The sequence below is a fragment of the Larus michahellis genome, chromosome 2 (genome assembly GCF_964199755.1).
Source record: "Larus michahellis chromosome 2, bLarMic1.1, whole genome shotgun sequence".
Taxonomy (NCBI): domain Eukaryota; kingdom Metazoa; phylum Chordata; class Aves; order Charadriiformes; family Laridae; genus Larus; species Larus michahellis.
In genome coordinates this window covers 47,481,273-47,498,684 of record NC_133897.1, presented here as the reverse complement: position 1 = coordinate 47,498,684, position 17,412 = coordinate 47,481,273, and the positions used below count along the sequence as shown (strand labels likewise).

At 39.0% G+C, this 17,412-nt stretch overlaps 1 protein-coding gene across 1 annotated transcript in view; it reads right to left on the bottom strand.

Moving 5' to 3' along the window:
* Window positions 1-16,502, bottom strand: part of LOC141738951 (collagen alpha-6(VI) chain-like) — a 44,399-nt gene extending 27,897 nt beyond the window's left edge. Inside the window, 10 exon segments of the mRNA XM_074575162.1 lie at window positions 428-506; window positions 619-965; window positions 2,699-3,262; window positions 4,081-4,656; window positions 6,831-7,394; window positions 8,666-9,217; window positions 10,225-10,839; window positions 11,907-12,473; window positions 14,724-15,329; window positions 16,412-16,502. Coding sequence (XP_074431263.1) covers window positions 428-506; window positions 619-965; window positions 2,699-3,262; window positions 4,081-4,656; window positions 6,831-7,394; window positions 8,666-9,217; window positions 10,225-10,839; window positions 11,907-12,473; window positions 14,724-15,329; window positions 16,412-16,502 — 4,561 coding nt within the window.
* Between the last annotated feature and the right edge of the window lie 910 nt (window positions 16,503-17,412).

The following is a 17,412-nucleotide window of genomic DNA, read 5'->3' as shown; positions in this document are numbered from 1 at the left end:
CTGCTAGGTTTCTGGGTGATAACAGATACTGAGGACAACGCAGATGATCGACTGGTGAAACATAACAGATACGTGTGGCTGTGGGAAAGTTAAACATTCTAAGAAAGATTGTTTCAGACCATAAAATCTCTAAACGGGGAAGTCATCCCAAAGAAGCATTACTATTTACTTAGCCCTGTTATTAGGTGTTTCCATCCACAACTGGCCACAGAGAAAGATAACGGCCAAGGTAGGAGGACAGTCTTATCTGGTGTTGTCAATCTCACTTCAATGGAGCTATTCTGATTTACATTGACTGAGCATATAACTCCTTTTATTTGCTGCTAAACTCCCTCTTCTCTTTCTGCAGAAAAAATTAAATACCTCTCTCACCCCATTGCTAGGCCACTGGAGAAATAAAACATTCTGACTTTTCTAAAATAGATACCTTTCTCCTTAAGTTCTTCAGATTTTTGTTCGAGTGCTTCTATGTCATCATCCACACCATCTGAAAACACAAGTAATACCTACAAAGACATAAAAGTGACAATTTAAATCATAAAGAAGCGAAGAACAACTGTATTTCAATCTTTCTTATTCAGTTTTGACCAAAGGATTTTGCTAAAGCCATCACATTACCTTTTGTCGGGTCTCATCCGTGTTCTGAAATGTTTCCCAAAGTGACTGCAAGAACTCAACATTAAGTTGGGATGGTCTCTTGATCACAGCATTAGACAGGTTATGCCAGATAGATTCACTGTCAATGTAGAACTTTGTGGATATTGGAGTAACACTATTCTTCACTTGAACAGCCACGCTGCTCTGTGTCTTGGACCCAACAATGCAGCTCACATCACTTAGTAACAGGAGGGCTTGCAAAATCTCAGGGAAAAGTTTTTCCAGTCTGGTCTGTCCATGAAATAAGTGGTGGCCTTCCCTCTGTGACGAAATGTCAAATCCCACAGTGACATCCACAAAACAAGCCACTGTTGGAAAAATCACAAAGAAATGCATCAAACAATTTTCATTTCAGGTAAAGAAAAACAGAAGAGAAAAAACACAACAAGGGGAGACCAATGCACATCAGCTAAGTAGGCAGGAGCCTCTGGAATCTGTCATCTCCAAGCCTCAGGTAGATGATCTGAAATGAATCTTTAGGTCTCTAATTCATCTAGAGATATGTTAATCTTAAACCCACTCAGACGAATTTTTAATTTCTAGAGAAAAATTGTGGAAATGAAAAGCATAATGGATAGATAAAGCTGCTAAAAATTCCTAAATGCCTTTAACTGAAAATGTGTTCTGTAATTATCCTTACATAACAAATCTGAGAGCCCATCCTCTTAATAGCAATGTCAGCATCCGTTTCAGAAATTATTTCACTGGAGGTACTTCTCAGTTCATCTGGTTTTGCCCCTTCTTTGCCCTTATTCCCCATCTACAGGCAATTGAGCAGGTATTATTTAAATCAGAGGGCTGTTTGTTTTTAACATGTTGTGCTGGAGAGTTAACACATAACTGACGTAGTAGTTTCATTACTTTAAAAAAATGCTATGCCTAATGTTTAAGATTTGGGTCAATACCAAATCACTTCCCTTCTTTGCCCCTCATTATACTTTTTACCTGTGCTTGCACATTCATTGTGGCATGGACAGCTCTGCACAGTTAGCAGACAGAGCAGGGGCCCCCAACTCTCAATATGCATTTCAGAATAATTTCTCACTGCATGTGAGGTAATGGGAAAACCAGAAGCAAAATGAAAGCACATGCCACAAAACGAGAAGTACTGCCACCGTGTCCCTTGTTTAGTTAGATGTGAGGTCACTCTAATCTGTAGTATGACTGAGTCACTGCATGGGTATTCTATGGGATTAATGTCTTTCTCATGTTATTTCTGTCTGCAACTCAGCAGAAGAGAAAACAGACATTTTTAAGAATTGCACCTATTGCTAGTAACGCTTTATTTCTGCTCTGCAATTGTGGTAACTGCTTCTAACTTTCTCAAATTAGTGTTTGGATGATACGGCATCAGAGTTGCTGTCAACTCAGAAGCAAAACCAATTTTAGTACACAAAGTACTTTAGTACTCAAAGTACGAAAGCTGTACTTTGAGTAAGGAAGCGGATGAAAATTATACAGTCTAAAGCTCAGACACATGTTTAAACAATTAAAACTAAAATCTTCAAGCCTGTGATGTGTGATCTCAGTCAATCAGCTCAAATTTGCACAAATGAGAACATAAGTACCTGGATAAATTAATGAGGAGTACAGTAGGGTGTGAGCTTGTAGAAAACTTACTAAATTCACAGTAACTGTTCACGTGTGTCTTTCTACCCTTCCTGAAAGGGAGAAAATGGGAAATACCTTATGTACCTGGGAAGGAGAGTATCTGCATGTGCAGCAAGGCAGAAGCTAACACAAGGCAAACTGAAGTGGGTGGTTATTTGTTTGTCAGATCATACACTTTATTCTATGGAGGGAGCAAAGAGGAAACATCCGAGTCATTTCTTTCAGAAATTTTAGAGAGATGTAGCTAATGTATGTAGTTAATTTATTCCACAGAGATCATTATCTTCATGTGAGTCAGAAGAAGTTTTCAATTCTGTTTTCAGAGTGTTGCAGAAGATCAACCAAATGTATTCTAAAGAACCACTCTAACTGGGAAGCATACTTAAAGCAGCACACAGATCTTAGAACAGTTTGGTTCGGGGATATTTACCTTTTCTATTATCCTTACAAATAACATCAACCAGTCTTTTTTTTATGGTCTTCAAGTTAGAAAAATCATCAACAGCATATTTCCTACTTGATGATCCAGTTATCTGTGTTAGCTGGGACTGATCAACATTTCCCACGCCGATGGCATATATATCAACACCTTTCTTCCTCAGGCTTTCTGCTGCTCTTGCAGCTCTACTGGTTGTTCGTCCAGCCATGATTACCACTAAAATCTGTTGGACATTTTCATGTATTCTGCTACCCTTTTCTGGTTGGAAGTTGAATTTCACTTTCTCAAGTGCATTTTCAAGATTAGTTTTGTGCCCTGTAATTTGTTTGATGCTTTGAATTTTAAATTCTAGCTCTGATATGTTTGGAAAAATGCCTAGGTTGAACTCTTCTTTATAGACACCACCGTACAGTGCAAAGCCAATTTTGGTATTTTGAGCAATAACAGCTGGATTGATTACACTTGTCGCAAAGTCCATCATTATCCTGAAGTTTTCTTCATCTATATTTCTGGAACCGTCTATTAGGAAAATAACATCTGCTTTCTTTGGACAGTCTGCAGAAGATAAAGGAAAAAATATAATTAATAAAGTACATAACTCTATGCCTATCATTAGTAATCCTGCCTCTACCTCCCACATCCTACTGGTGATATTGACAAAAAACCCCAACAAATAGATCTACAAAAGAAAGTTACGCGCATAAAATGTAATGTACATGGAAATTCAGACATCTAGTCCCCAAACACAAAACACACTCCTGTAAGCATGTATGTTGCAGAAAACCATAGGTACATTTCCCTCTTACCTACTAAACAAAGAAAATTACATTGGCCTAACAAAATGTCCACCAGGCAAGGGCACACTTCATCTCAGCCTCATGCAAATGTCTAAAGAGGTCAGGTGACACACACACCAAAAATGCCTGTTTCTCTCCATGCTGCTTAGAAAGGGAAACTACAGTGACTAGACATGGCAGGTATAGACAGCTAAAGCTAAGTAAGATAAATCCCATCCTGCATGTATATACAAAATTGAGACTCTTCAGGATTCACAGATGAGGTGTCTCCACTGTCCGAGAACTAAAGCGCGCTTACCATAGCCCAAAAAAGACCAACTTCCAAATAAAGCACAGCAGCCATAGCTACTTCCATTCAGAAAGATTGCAGAAGGAGAAGGAGGGAAAAAGTAGCCACTAGAAGAGCTGAACTGAACAAGCAGGAAACAGAGATTGCTGTAATTTAAATCACATTAATCAGATCAGATTATGTTATCTGTATTGATCTGATAAATGCCTTTGCAAGACTTTTCTTCAAACACAGTTGTAGGGCAAGAGGAAGTTGAACACAACAGCCAATAGTGAGTATATACTTACCTTGTACTGAAATATCACACATATTATCTGTTATATTTGTGGTTAAGCTCTCAAGTCCTTCGAAGGTATCCACATAGAAACATTTGTCCTCTGATCCAGCCATTGTCAAAAGTTCGTTTCTATTTGCTCCTTTAACTCCAACTGCGTAGATGGTAACTCCTTTGTTCCTTAGTCTCTGGGCCGCACCATCCAGCCTGTCTTTATCATGGGATTCCCCATCAGTTATTACCATCAGCACCTGGGGAACTCCTTTGCTCTTGCGGCTGCCATGTTCTTCAGTGAAGAACATTTCTGAATGGAACAGTGCCTCTGCCGTGTAAGTTGATTGCCCTAGAGGGTCATCTCTCTGGATAGCCTCAGTAATATCCCGTTTTGTAGTATACTTATTGAGGTAGAAGAGCTCTACCGGTTTATCAGAATATTTCAGTGCTCCAAACTGTACTCCATCTGGGCCAACATTAGACTGTTTCACCAGGGCAATTATGAAGTCTTTCATGGCCTGGTACTGTGAGGACCCTATGCTTCGAGAGCTGTCCATAACAAATACAATGTCTAAACGTTCCACTCTTCTGCATTCTGTAAAAGCAAATTGAGAAAAGTGAAGACCTCATGTTAAAATTATGCAGAATCTTACTGATTATTATAACTCAAGTCCATTTCTCAGAGATCTATGCAATGTCTGTATAACTTTGCTAACTGAATGGTGTTTGCAGAGATAACTGTCTTGTTACTATCAATAAGTTGCACATATGACAGATTCTTGTTGCTTCTGAGACTGTTCAGAGTGAACTTCATGATTCCGGTAATCAAAGCAGAGTTAGACTAAACTGAATGTTTTCTTAGTTATCATAAATGCTATCCTTTTGTTCTGGACATCACAGTACAGGGCTTATAAAGCAAACAAATGGTCATATTTCAGTTGATATTGTGGAAATATTTCTATTAGCTTACAATACCTAAATCTATCCTTCCACAGGATTAACTGAAACTTTCCTCCCTCTTGCATACAGCACATTTTGTCAGTTCCTACTTAACATCTAGCAGAAAAAAATCCAAATGTTTATTTCCTATCTGAATTGAAATTGAGGCAGTGGGTTTGCCTCCTACAGTCTCAGTGTTGTAAACTATTGCTTTGAAGAGCTGGGCTAACACCCTTCCTCCAGCTTACTCCCTGGAGGGAGAACAGTTTAGTCCATCTGAAGGAGAGCATTCTCCCAGCTGCAGACATACAAAGCAGCATACATAATAGCTGGTGACTCATTATATTTCATGCTTCCCTCTTTACACCCGATCTTTCTCACTACATAAGCTATGATGCCTTTTCCAAAACTGCTGAGAAGAAAAAATGATGCTTAGTATCTTGGCTAATTGTAGTAGTACTTAAAAAACTCTCCTTAGTTACAAGTTCTGTATAGCAGTAGCGCAAAGACATAGTCACATGTATGAACACAGGCTGTTTGGACCTCTTAGGGCTCTGAATAGATCACCTTGCATGCCTTAACGCTTTGCTCTTCTCCCCACTCTCCCCTCACCCCTAGGCGAAGAAAGGGAGTTTTGAAAGCTCAAAACCTGGATGCTGGATAGACTTCAGTACTGAACTCAAGTTAAGCCCACCTCTTTTAAATGAGTGCTATTTCCATGACTGAGGCAGCGACTTTGAATCCAAGTTTTAGCAAGCTACTATATGTTCTACCTTTACATAGCAGAGAGAGATCAGGAAGTACACACCCTGTAAAGTCTTTTGCACTGTCACAGAAATACAGTATGCCTTAGTGCAACTGAGTTAGACAATGCATAGCTGCTACTCAAGTGCTTTTTAAAATCCTATCTATCTCATGTTTACAAGCATGGCTGACATCCATGAGAGCCCAGAGCAGCAGGACACACCATCTGCTTCTTTTTGCAGCCTGACCGCTTTCCCCATTTACACCCTCAGCTAAAGGTATCACCCCAAGAAAAAAACCAACCCAGTTCACTTAGTCATCCAGGTCTGTAAAGAGTATAAATACTGTATGCAAGCTTGCCTGCCAGTGTGGTTTAATATGACTACATTCATTTAATGTGCATATGGGGGAAAAAATAATTAAATAAGATAATGGTGTGAATTCTTAATTGGTTTTGTCCAGAAAAGACAATATTTGAGAACACAGAAGAATAAGGAATTTCAAGCGGGATTACAAATGCACTGTTTCCAAAGACACTGATTGCACCCTAGTTGCCTCTGGCCCCAAAGAACTGCATTCAGTGACCATGTGGGCTCTTCCAACACTGCTACTCAGAAAAAAATCAGACTGAGTCATGAGAACCTCCCTTTCTTGCCCCGTGTGAAGTCCACAGAAATAGCAGCTGAAAGGTGTGCATAATGAGATGACAGTTAGACTTCAAAGGAAGGAGTGAGTGAAGCCTTTCCTCTGTAAGGTTTATTCGCCCTAAGTGAAGACCCATACTTTTCCATGCAGGTATCTAATCTCATATACCCAAGGGAAAGAATCAGAGGCACCCATGCTCAGCTAGATCTCCAGGGTGTGAACAGAGTGGTCAGAGCCCTGTGACCCAGAGTGGTACCCTAGGAGACCTGTGAAGTGTCCCCCTCAGAGACAGAGCAATGGGATGCAGAAAATTCACATGGGACAAACTAACACTAGGAGAGAGAGACAGTCAGCTCTGTGACTGTGACACTTGATCGGTTCAGAACAAAAACCCCATGATAGCTCATGCATTACTAACTCACTGAAGATTATCATACTTACTGTCATCAGGAGGACTACTGCACATTTCAAAAATGAGGTTGCTATTTATCTGGCTTAGAATATCAAAATTTTCAACATAGAATACCCTCTCACGCTTCCCACTAATCTCTTCAAGCTGAGTTTTGTTTGCATTAAAAACTCCAACAGAGTAGATACTAATGCCCGTTTGTCGGAGTCCTCTGGCAGGGGCTCCAACTTCATCTTGCGATTCCCCATCTGTGATCAGGATGAGTATTTTTTTAACTGCATGACGTGAACCACTACTGGCTTGAAAGTATTTAAGCATGAACTTCAGTGCTTCTCCTGTCAGTGTGGCGGACTGAAGGGGAGATATCCTATCAATAGCACTGAGGATATCTCTTTTGGTGGAGTAGGTGTTGAGCTTGAACTCTTCCTTTGGTTTGTCGCTAAATTGGACAAGACCAATCTGCATTCTGTCTGCGCCAACATCTATTCTGTTCACCAGCTCTCTTGTGAAGTTTTTCATTTTTCTAAAATTCTCATCTCCAATACTTGCAGAACTGTCCAATAGAAACATGACATCAGCTTTCATTTCTTTGCAGGCTGTCAAGGAAAAAAAAGGTTTTTAAGCTTACAGGTTTTTACTTTCTTTTGAGAAAAAACATAAACAGGTTAAAAAGACAGAATAACTTTAGAAACACAAAAGAAAGAAAAAAAATTCAGCACAAGCCTTTTCAAACTCTAGATTTTATTAGTTCATCAATAATTTATGACTGTGACTAAATTACTTTACGCCCTCAGATCTGACCAAGGGCATTATTATCTTCATCAGTTGGAATTCCATCAGTCAGCATTAAATCACAGCAGCAACGGAAGCAGTGTCTTAAGATCAGCAAGAAATTTCAAAAATAAAAATCTAAAGCCTGTGGCTGGTCAAGTTTTGGAGCCTGAGAAAGCTGAAAATTTTCTCTTCATTTCAGTGAGGTAGGAAATAGCAATTTGTTTTACAGAAAGAGGTGAGCCAAACGACAGATAGGTACAAATGGACAGCCTGCATACTGGTGGGTCACATTTAAGCACATTCTTTCATTAACATTTTATAGGGTTGTAAGAAATTAAGCAGGGATGGAGGTATTAGTGCAACAAAACCTTTGCTTGTTCCCTGGTGAATGCTACTGTTTAGAGAATACTTATTTCTACATCATTACTTCAAATTGTAAAACTGTCTTATTTTGACTTCTCAAATCTCAATTCTAGAATCCTATTTGAGGGATATGCTGTACCTATCTACCCCTGATAAAAGAGACTGGCTTGCTTCAGATAAGGAAAACAGCAAGCTCAATAGCTAGCTGTAAGGAAGATATGTTCAAAATTAGACACATTCACAGACCTAGTTGTTCTACAGTGATATGTGATTTTGGGTGCCTTGGACATTGGTAACTCAATTTCATAGAATCATGGAATGGTTTGGGTTGGAAAGGACCTTTTACAGATCACCTAGTTCAACCCCCTGCCATGGGTAGGGACATCTTTCACTAGATCATGTTGCTCAAAGGTCCAAGCAACCTGACCTTGAACACTTCCAAAGATGGGGTATCCACAACTTCTGTGGGCAACCAGAGAATAAAGTCTGTAATATACAGGCAAGAGATTCTTGGTGTTTCTGAACATAAGACCTTTTCATTATATTGGCCAACATTTAAGCTACACAAAAATCACCATCACCCTCTGAAAACCTCAACCGACTGACAGTGAAATTGTTCAAGCTAGAAAAAAAGGTATCTTATGTTATTAATGAAATAATTTCTCTATCAAATCAAAAGGAATTTGTTTATTTTCTGTGTTGTCAGGACAAAGTGAAAGCATGGTCTTACCTTCTATGGTACAGATCTCTCGGACAACTTCATTTTTAATGTCTTTCAGCAAGTCAAAATCATGTACAAAGTACACTCTGTTTTTCACTCCTGCAATCTCATAAAGCTGAGTTCTATTGGCTCCCCTCACACCAATGGCATAAATGTTAATCTGGTCTTCCCTGAGTTTCATGGCTGGTTCCTTCACACTGTCCTGTGACTGTCCATCTGTGAGAACAACTAGATGGCAAGGCATTCCTGGTCTCCTGGCCTCTTCAAACAAAGGCTTCATGTAAGCTAGAGCTGCCCCTGTACTGGTATTTCCACCTATTTGCCGAATATTTTCAATCGCTTTTATCAGATCACTTGCTGAAGTGTATTTATCAAGTTTAAACTCCAGTTCATTGAAGTGTGAGAACTGCACGAGTCCAAATCGCACTTTATTCATTCCTATGTCAAACAGCCTAACCATTTCCTTCAAAAAATTCTTCATATCCACAAAATCCAAGTAGTTAAGACTTGATGAACCATCAATGAGCAAATAAATATCAGCTGCTTCTGTGTCCAGGCATCCTATGTGGAATGAGAAAGTCTCCATTACATCACTGTTGTACACATGGACAGATCACCTATCTCCACTCCTTTTGTAATATATAATAAACTAATACATTGGTAACAAAAAAGTTGGCAAACTTAACCTGCTAGGCATCTTAGGTGTGATAGCAAGAAACAAAACACTATTTATCTTCGGCTATGTGACTACTTTCCTCACCAGAAAACAAAACTGATAGCTTGGAGTTTTTCAAACACCACTGAAATGCTTTTAAGAAAATACGTCCAGCAATTCCCTGACTTCTGAGTCATCAGAATTCATCATGCATCATTACACAGCCATGTTAAACGTTTAACCAGTATGACTGGTTTTACATGGAATAAGGTTCCGTGGACCAGGAGAAGTCACTTAATGTTCTGATAGTCCACAGCAGGAAACAACTGACTTTAAGTGCTCTTAAGCATAAATCCACTGGCAATTTTTAATAAAATATCTAAGGCTACTCTATTGTTATTACTACTTCTAGACCAGTCTGAAAACTTCAGCCACTCCATTTTTTCCAGGACAAACACCCTGATGGCTTAAGATCTACCAAAAACCCCATGGATGTACACATTCTCAGCTATTTTCTAGGTTTGATCAAACTAAAAGTAGACTGACTGGAAGGTGAACGTTCCTAGGGAAATTTCATTCGGATGCAGCATCTTCCAACAGATCAAGATCTAACAGCTCCTTAGTAGGTTTCTAACTTACTCTTAACTTACTTTCTGCCAGTATTAGTCCTTCCTATTAAATAACGGTACAAATGAACAGGCTTTTAATACTACTGAACTTCAGCAGTATGCTAATGAGAAAAATGTGAATCCATGTTCAACTTTAAATATAGATTCTTCTTCTCAAAAGTTCAAACTGAAAAGTTCAGTTTGAGAATGTGAGAAGGTTCTCAAAAGCTCAATCATAGTTCAGGACAGTCTTCAGTTAAAACCCCTTCATCTGGAAAGAATCAAAGTTATCTGGAAAGCTTTACCTGTTTTGAGAACCTCTTTTCTTTCAGACTGGACATAGAGCTCGTGTTGTATTTGATTCAAGAGCTTCTTTCGAAAAATTGTATTTTGCTTTTGCAGATCAGAAAACACCTTGAGACTGGTAACATACTGCTCTTGAGGATAAGAGGCTATCTGGACCAGCTGTTGATCAGAAGCATCTTCAAGACCTATGGCAAACACTGTCACGCCACTTCTCCGCAGGAGAGTAGCAACATCAGTCACATTGTCTTGAGAGAGCCTGTGGTTAACCAGAACAGCTATTTGCTCTACACCTTGCTTCCTTCTGCTCCCAGCATTTTCAGTAAAGAGTTTTAGCCTTGTGACATTAATAGCTGCACCAGTGTAGGCTTTTCCTGACCCAGCGGAAAGGTCCTTTATTATCTGCAGAATTTCAGCTTTGTTTGTATCTGTGTTCAGATAAGACACCACTTCTTGTCCATCAGTGTACATCACCAGGCCAATTCTTATGCATTTCTCCTTCACATCAAATGAGGATGTTAGGTTTTGCAGGAATTTCTTTAATTCTTCGAAGTTTGACTTTGAAGTACCCTGATCAACTATAAATGCAATGTCAGCAACCAAGTCTCCGTCACATTCTGCAGTGGAAAATGGATGCGAACAAAACAATGTTAGTGGCCATCTTCTACGCTGTTTCTATAATTAACTAAATATAGACTGTTGTTCCTTTTTTTTTTCCTAAAAGACAAGGGTTTCTGCTTTATTTTCAAGTAAAACAAGTTTGCAAAAATGTTTTTTAACCAAAAATGATAAGTTATCAAATGACAAACTGATAACACCTCATTTTAAGTTAAAATAAAAGACCAAAAGACCAGAAAAGCTAGGAGATATAACAGCAGAAGTGTTTATGGGTTTTATATGAAGCATATTCTTGTAACTTCAACTCTTGCCCATATTTTCTAGTGTATTGATACAGAAGATACATATGTAAGGATACAGGCTGGATCATGCATGCTAAAAATCTTCAAGTACAGGGGGTTTTATTTATTTTTTAATCACTCACCTGAGGTATATATATATATATATATATTTACACACACACACATATAAGAAAAATCCCAATACACAAACCTATTTTCAACACTACATGAAAAGTATAAATTTCTCAGCTGTACCATTAAGGATTTGATAATGGAGAGTCTAATGTAATTCCTTTCATTCACACTTGCTAAAGGTTGTCAAAGACTATTCATTAATTTACTAATTGTGGAGGGTCCATAGTCTCATAAGGAGTTGTACTTCATTAACAGATGCTAGTTGTATCAAATATCAATGAGTAAAAGCAAAAAAAGATTACTTCATCCCCATTCCTTTTAGTATCCAAGAGTACAAGTGTCTCACACACACCTACACATGTAAAAGCACCAAGTTTAAAGAATAATTCCAAGCACAAAACTTCATGGGCATGAGAGTATGTCCATCTCATTCATACTCCTACTTCCCTATTTTAAAGCATGCTAAGGCTTGACAAAGTATTTAAAACCCTGGATAACACGTTCCTATTCTTTGTTTTTCAGCAGCCTGTGTATCTTGAACGTTACACAAGTTGCTGGAGATGAGAAGGTACATGAGGCCTAGAGTGGCTAGCATCAGACTGAAGGTCAAAGTCCTTAAATGTCATCTCCCACATTATTGATTTTCTTACCTTCTACTTCTTTAATGCTATCCATTTGGAACTCTGCAATAATATTGGAGACCTTTTTAGAAAACATAGGGAGGTCCCATTCCTTAGGAATATAAGAAGAGAATGGCTGCGTAGCCATCAAGCTCAGTTGTTGTCTCACAGCTTCACGTATCCCAAGGGCTATCACTTTTACTCCATTGTCTTGTAACATTTTCACTGACTCTTCCACATCATCTTCAGAAGGCAAAGAAGACAGGACAACTAAAACCTGATTTCTATCTGCTCCATTAACCGGTTCTTTGAAATACCTTTCATAAATGTACCGGAGGGCCTTGCCAGTTTTTAGTGGCCCATCTTGCAGTGCTTGCATTTCTTGCACAAGCATCAACATATGCTTCTTTGTTTTATATTTGTCCAGTCTAAACTCTTCATGAACATCATCATTGTACTGGACAAGTGCAAGACGGTATTGGTTAGATTCCAGCGGCAGATCGTATATCAGTTTGCTAATAAAGTCTTTCATGTAAAAAAATGCGTCATTTTCTGTGTCCTGTTGGCCAGGAAGCAACAGGACAATATCTGTAGTATCTGCAGAGGCCACACAAAAACAGCATTAACAATTTTTAACTAAGTCTCCAAACACAAAAAACACAATGTTGAGGCAATAAAGTGACATAGTACTTACTCAGCAATAGTCCGGGAAGAGAAATAGAAAAGCTTAAACAGTTTTTATACCTAGAAGCTGTTCTACATAGTTTTCACTTTTTAAAAGTAAAAAAGCCTTTTCACTCTTACAACATTTACCTAACAGGGTTCTAGACAAATGCTGACTTGCCCAACATCTGAAATTCTTGCTGACTTTAATAGTGGCTGCTACATCTGTGATTCCTCAAGATCAGACTGTAACGTCATTTTGAGGAAATGGTGAGATCTTACATTTCTTATTAAGGAAATGAGTTCTTTATATGACTCCTAGTAAAGAAAATGCTTTCAAGTATTCAATTTCTTTCAGAATTTGAATTCTTGAAAACAATTTAATTGCTGTGCCTTCTTTCAGTTACAAATATCAAGGGCCTGGATTCGGTTCAGATTTTGAAATATTTCATATAGGAAAACCCAGTACAGGAGTTCTCGTACAACTAACTAATTCTTCACAGACCCTTTAATATCAGTTGTTATGGAAATGGAAACTAATTTTTCAAAGAATGGAATAAAACACGGAGCAAAAAAACGTTCAGTGATATTTTTCTTAAAGGAAACTCTACACATCCTTGTCTATTGTAGCCCTTTCAGACAAGGTGGAAAAACAGGTTTATCCCACAAAAGTTTTATCCAGATTTAGGAAATTTGCATACAGCTAAAAATTAATATTTCTTTTACTTTGCAGCTCTTACCAAGGAGAATTTAGGCAGCTGGATGAAACAACTGCCAGCCAGGAATGCTCAAAGCAGTAAAAGTCGCACTACCCTGAGGCAGCACAACCACATGGGGGTTGCCTGAAATTGGACATGAGATCACTTGGCATGATCAATCTCTTTCTACTGTAACAAATCATAACTCTTCCCCTCCTTCCCTTCCTAATGTCCCTCTGGATGGTAGAAAAACTCCAGGAAAATAATGTTTATTCCATGCAAGGAATGCATGGTTTAGGACCACCTATCTGACAAATATCTTAAACGCAATAAAAGTAATAAAAAGCTGCCCTGATCTCCAAGTAATATCTTCTAATTCCCTGCAAATGCCTTCATCCTGTGGAACTCCAGTACTGTAAATTGAAATACGAAAATTATACACTGTCATAATATCTGTAAGAAGTTCCTTACATCAGCAAAGTCTGATCTTCAGCCCAGAAATTTACTGTGCTGCTCAAGAGCCTGCATGCCTGTTGACTCTGACAGCTCTCATTGAGGATACAATTAGGGAAGAAATATGGCATGCACTAAAGCTCCGGTGCAGTCTACTGCATATGCCAAAACCTGTTTCAGAAATGCAATACACAGTTAAAAAGCAGGTGTAGTCTAAAGAGGGGAGAGAAAAGCTTAGACTACAAGCAGTCTTCCCATTTTATCTGCCACAGAGCTATTGCCTTAGTCCAGCTGAATGGTAAGGAGCCTACACCATCAAGGAAAAGCCCGCAGGTGATATTGTGCTCTTTCCTTCTCTCTCCCTTCCAGCTGCCTCTCTGTACAGACCACGCAATATACATTACAGATCACACATGCAATATTGAACTAGTCTTCAGAACCAGACATCTATCCACAAGCCGAGGTGAAATATTTGCTAACTGATGTTCCTTTTTTAATGCTATACAAAAGTTATCTTAACATTTGGAAATACAGTGCAATATAGTCCAATTTTTCTGATTTTTTTTTTTTCATTAGAACACTGAAAATTATCATTACTCTCTGTGAGACTGACATTAAGTCATAGAATCATAGAATCATAGAACCACCTAGGTTGGAAGGGACCTTTCAGATCATCTAGTCCAACCGTCAACCTAACTCTGACAAACCATCACTAAATCATATCGCTAAGCACTATGTCTACCCCCCTTTTAAATACCTCCAGGATGAGGTATCCCTGGGGTTCAGACTTATACAAGTCTGAACTGGAAAAATGAGTCAAGGCCATGTAAAATAAAAACAGAAAATCCCAGTATTTGCAATGTAGTTATGAGGAACATCCAGCAAATTGGCACGTTCGCATCACCTAAGTTGTATATAGATCACTGTTTTTCACATTATGGAAAATCATGTGGTTCTGTACAAAGGCCATACGTAATAAAAGAAAACAAATGACAGTGCACACACATTTCATGCCAAAAGTATCACAGCTTACCTTCTTGCACAGTTGTGTCATTGTAATCAGGTATACTTATTAAGTCTGTGATGTCTTCTTGGATAATATCATCAATGATCTGTGGCATATATTCTGAGAATTTAGGCAGTTCCTCTATCACTGGAATTTTGTAATGGAATGGTGGGGTGGCCATCTCAAAAAGTTCATTATATGGTGCTTCTTTTGTCCCTATAGCTATTATCTTTACTCCAAGATTCTGCAAGCTTGTGGCAGTTTCTTGAATATCATCTTCTGAATGTGCTGATGTCAAAATCACAATGATTTTTTGCTTTTCTTTTTCATCTGCTGACTTTTGGAAAAAGGTTTCATAAGCCTGATAGAGGGCATTTCCAATTTGTACTGAACTCCCACCATTAAATGTAAATTCATTTCTGATATACTTCACCATAGGACCCTTTCTTCTGTAAGCGTCCAGCATAAATTCAGTGGAAAAATCATCACTGTACTGAGCAAGCGCCAGCTGAAACTTGTTAGGCTCTATTGGTAGGCTGTCAATCATACGGATCATAAAATTTTTCACATAGGGAAGAGATGAAGGTTCCATAGTGTCAGAGCCATCAACTAAGAGGACAATATCTGTAGGGACTGAAACACAGAAAACTTATTTTGCTACATCTCCTTTCTCTTCTGGAGCTATAACATAGTCGGACATTGCAACTGTCAAGAAATGAGACTTTGAAAGAAATTCTGCACCTCATTTATGTGTGATAGTGACCACATAGAAAAATGGATGCTTGCAGATTGGGAAATATCTAGTCAACTGCACCATGACAAAATTAACCAGATATTCCATCAAGTTGTAGTTTCACTTAGCAACCCAACAACATACAAATGAAGGACTAAGATAAAACCTCTACCATTCTGCTTTGCCTGCTTACACCTAAACCAGTCCTAGGTGGTCTCTCTTGCACACAAGGTCATTATGTAGGTAAATTTTTCCAAGAACGAGAGAGTTCACTGTTTCATGAAAAACATGGAGGAATGGGCTAGGAGGTAGATTGCTAGCATGAAAAAGTCAGCAAAAAGGGCCAGAGCAAACAATGTTTACACATGCCCAGGAGCCCTGTATGGGGGTGACTGGCAGCTACACTACCGCTGCATGTCTGTGGGCATGAGTTGCATGGTGGGGTCATGGCAGGGACCAACCTCCTGCAGCCCACTTCCAGGCAAGGCTGCACTCTGGAAAATGGCCAACTTCACCTCAGCTCACTCACTCCTCACACCTTCCCTCCCCTGAATATTTCCTTTCATACCTCACCTCACGCTTCAGCTCGCACCTTAGCCCTCACTTCACACCCCACACTTCAGCTTGTATCTTGAATTCCACCTCACCCCCAGAATCTCAGCTCACACTTCACCTCACCCTTCAACTTGCCCTTCAAACCTCACCTCACCTCTCAAACCTTGCCTTACACCTCACCTCAAACTTCATCACACCTCAAACCTCACTTCACCCCTTGTTACCTCATGCATCACCTCTCACCTTACATCCCATATCATATCTTACACCTCAAACTTCACACGTTGACATCCAAATACAGCTTCAGCTACTGTGCACAGAAGTTTCTTTAAGCTCTCAAGCTTCTGGTGACTATCAGTGCAAAAATGGTAAGCAAAGATTTTTTCCCCCATTAAGAATTGCATTTAAAAAAGAGATAATAAAATACCAGTGCTCTGGGGAATCGATGCATGTGTCTCAAAGAGGATGAAGAACAAAGCCAGCAGCATCTTCATCTCAAGGCAGAATCCTCTGAGCATCCTCTCTGAGGGAGATGAAAGGAATGGCTACAGTCAGAAAGCTGAAGAAGCTGTTTTTTAACCACACACGTTTATCAGGAAGAGCCAGTTCTATTGAGGTCCAGATGCATCCTGCTTTGAAATTTTTTTAAATTTGGGGGAAAGTAGAAAGCACTTAACTAGCCACTTGTTAATGAAATGGTAATTATTATTACAAAAACAGTGTCTTTTGACTATTGACTAAGCTATTAACCCTTAATGAATGGGCATGTTTGTGATTCGAGGAAGGCTGGGTATCTTCTATTGAAATACTACTATTTTCCACAACAGGTTTTAATTCTGTTTTTTAAAGTAATCCATGGTGAGAAGCTTTTAACACAATATTGACAGATGATCCAGCTTCCGCTGATTTTAGTGGGAGTAAGACTGCAGTCTGAGGCTTGATTTGTGTGAACTTATTTTAGCTGATATTCAGATGAAAATTTATGGAACTAAACTAACAACCAGAGGAGTCATTGCTCTCCTGAACATTGCTCCTGCTCTTGATAGCCAATATGAAAGGAGGTGGAAAAGTACCATTTAACAGTGAGCTTTTTTATTTGCCCTAGACTGAATTTGAAGTGCTGCAGGAGTAAACCTGTGCCAGATAAAGACTATTTCAGTGTGCGCTGTGTTGGGCTTACAGCCCTGCATGGAAAATGTCACTTTAAATGTCTCTGTGAGTGATCAGTCAGTCATGACCCTCTCTATATATTGAAGCCCTCCACGTGCCAGTTCAGTTGCCAGCCAGCAGGCTTTTAAAAGCAAAAATAATTGTTATGGTTTAAGAAACCTGCAACAATTTACTGTTGTTTAGACAACTACTCTATCACCCAATGATCCCTCCCCACACAGGAAGGTGAATCAGGAGAAACAAGGAAAGCTGAGGGTT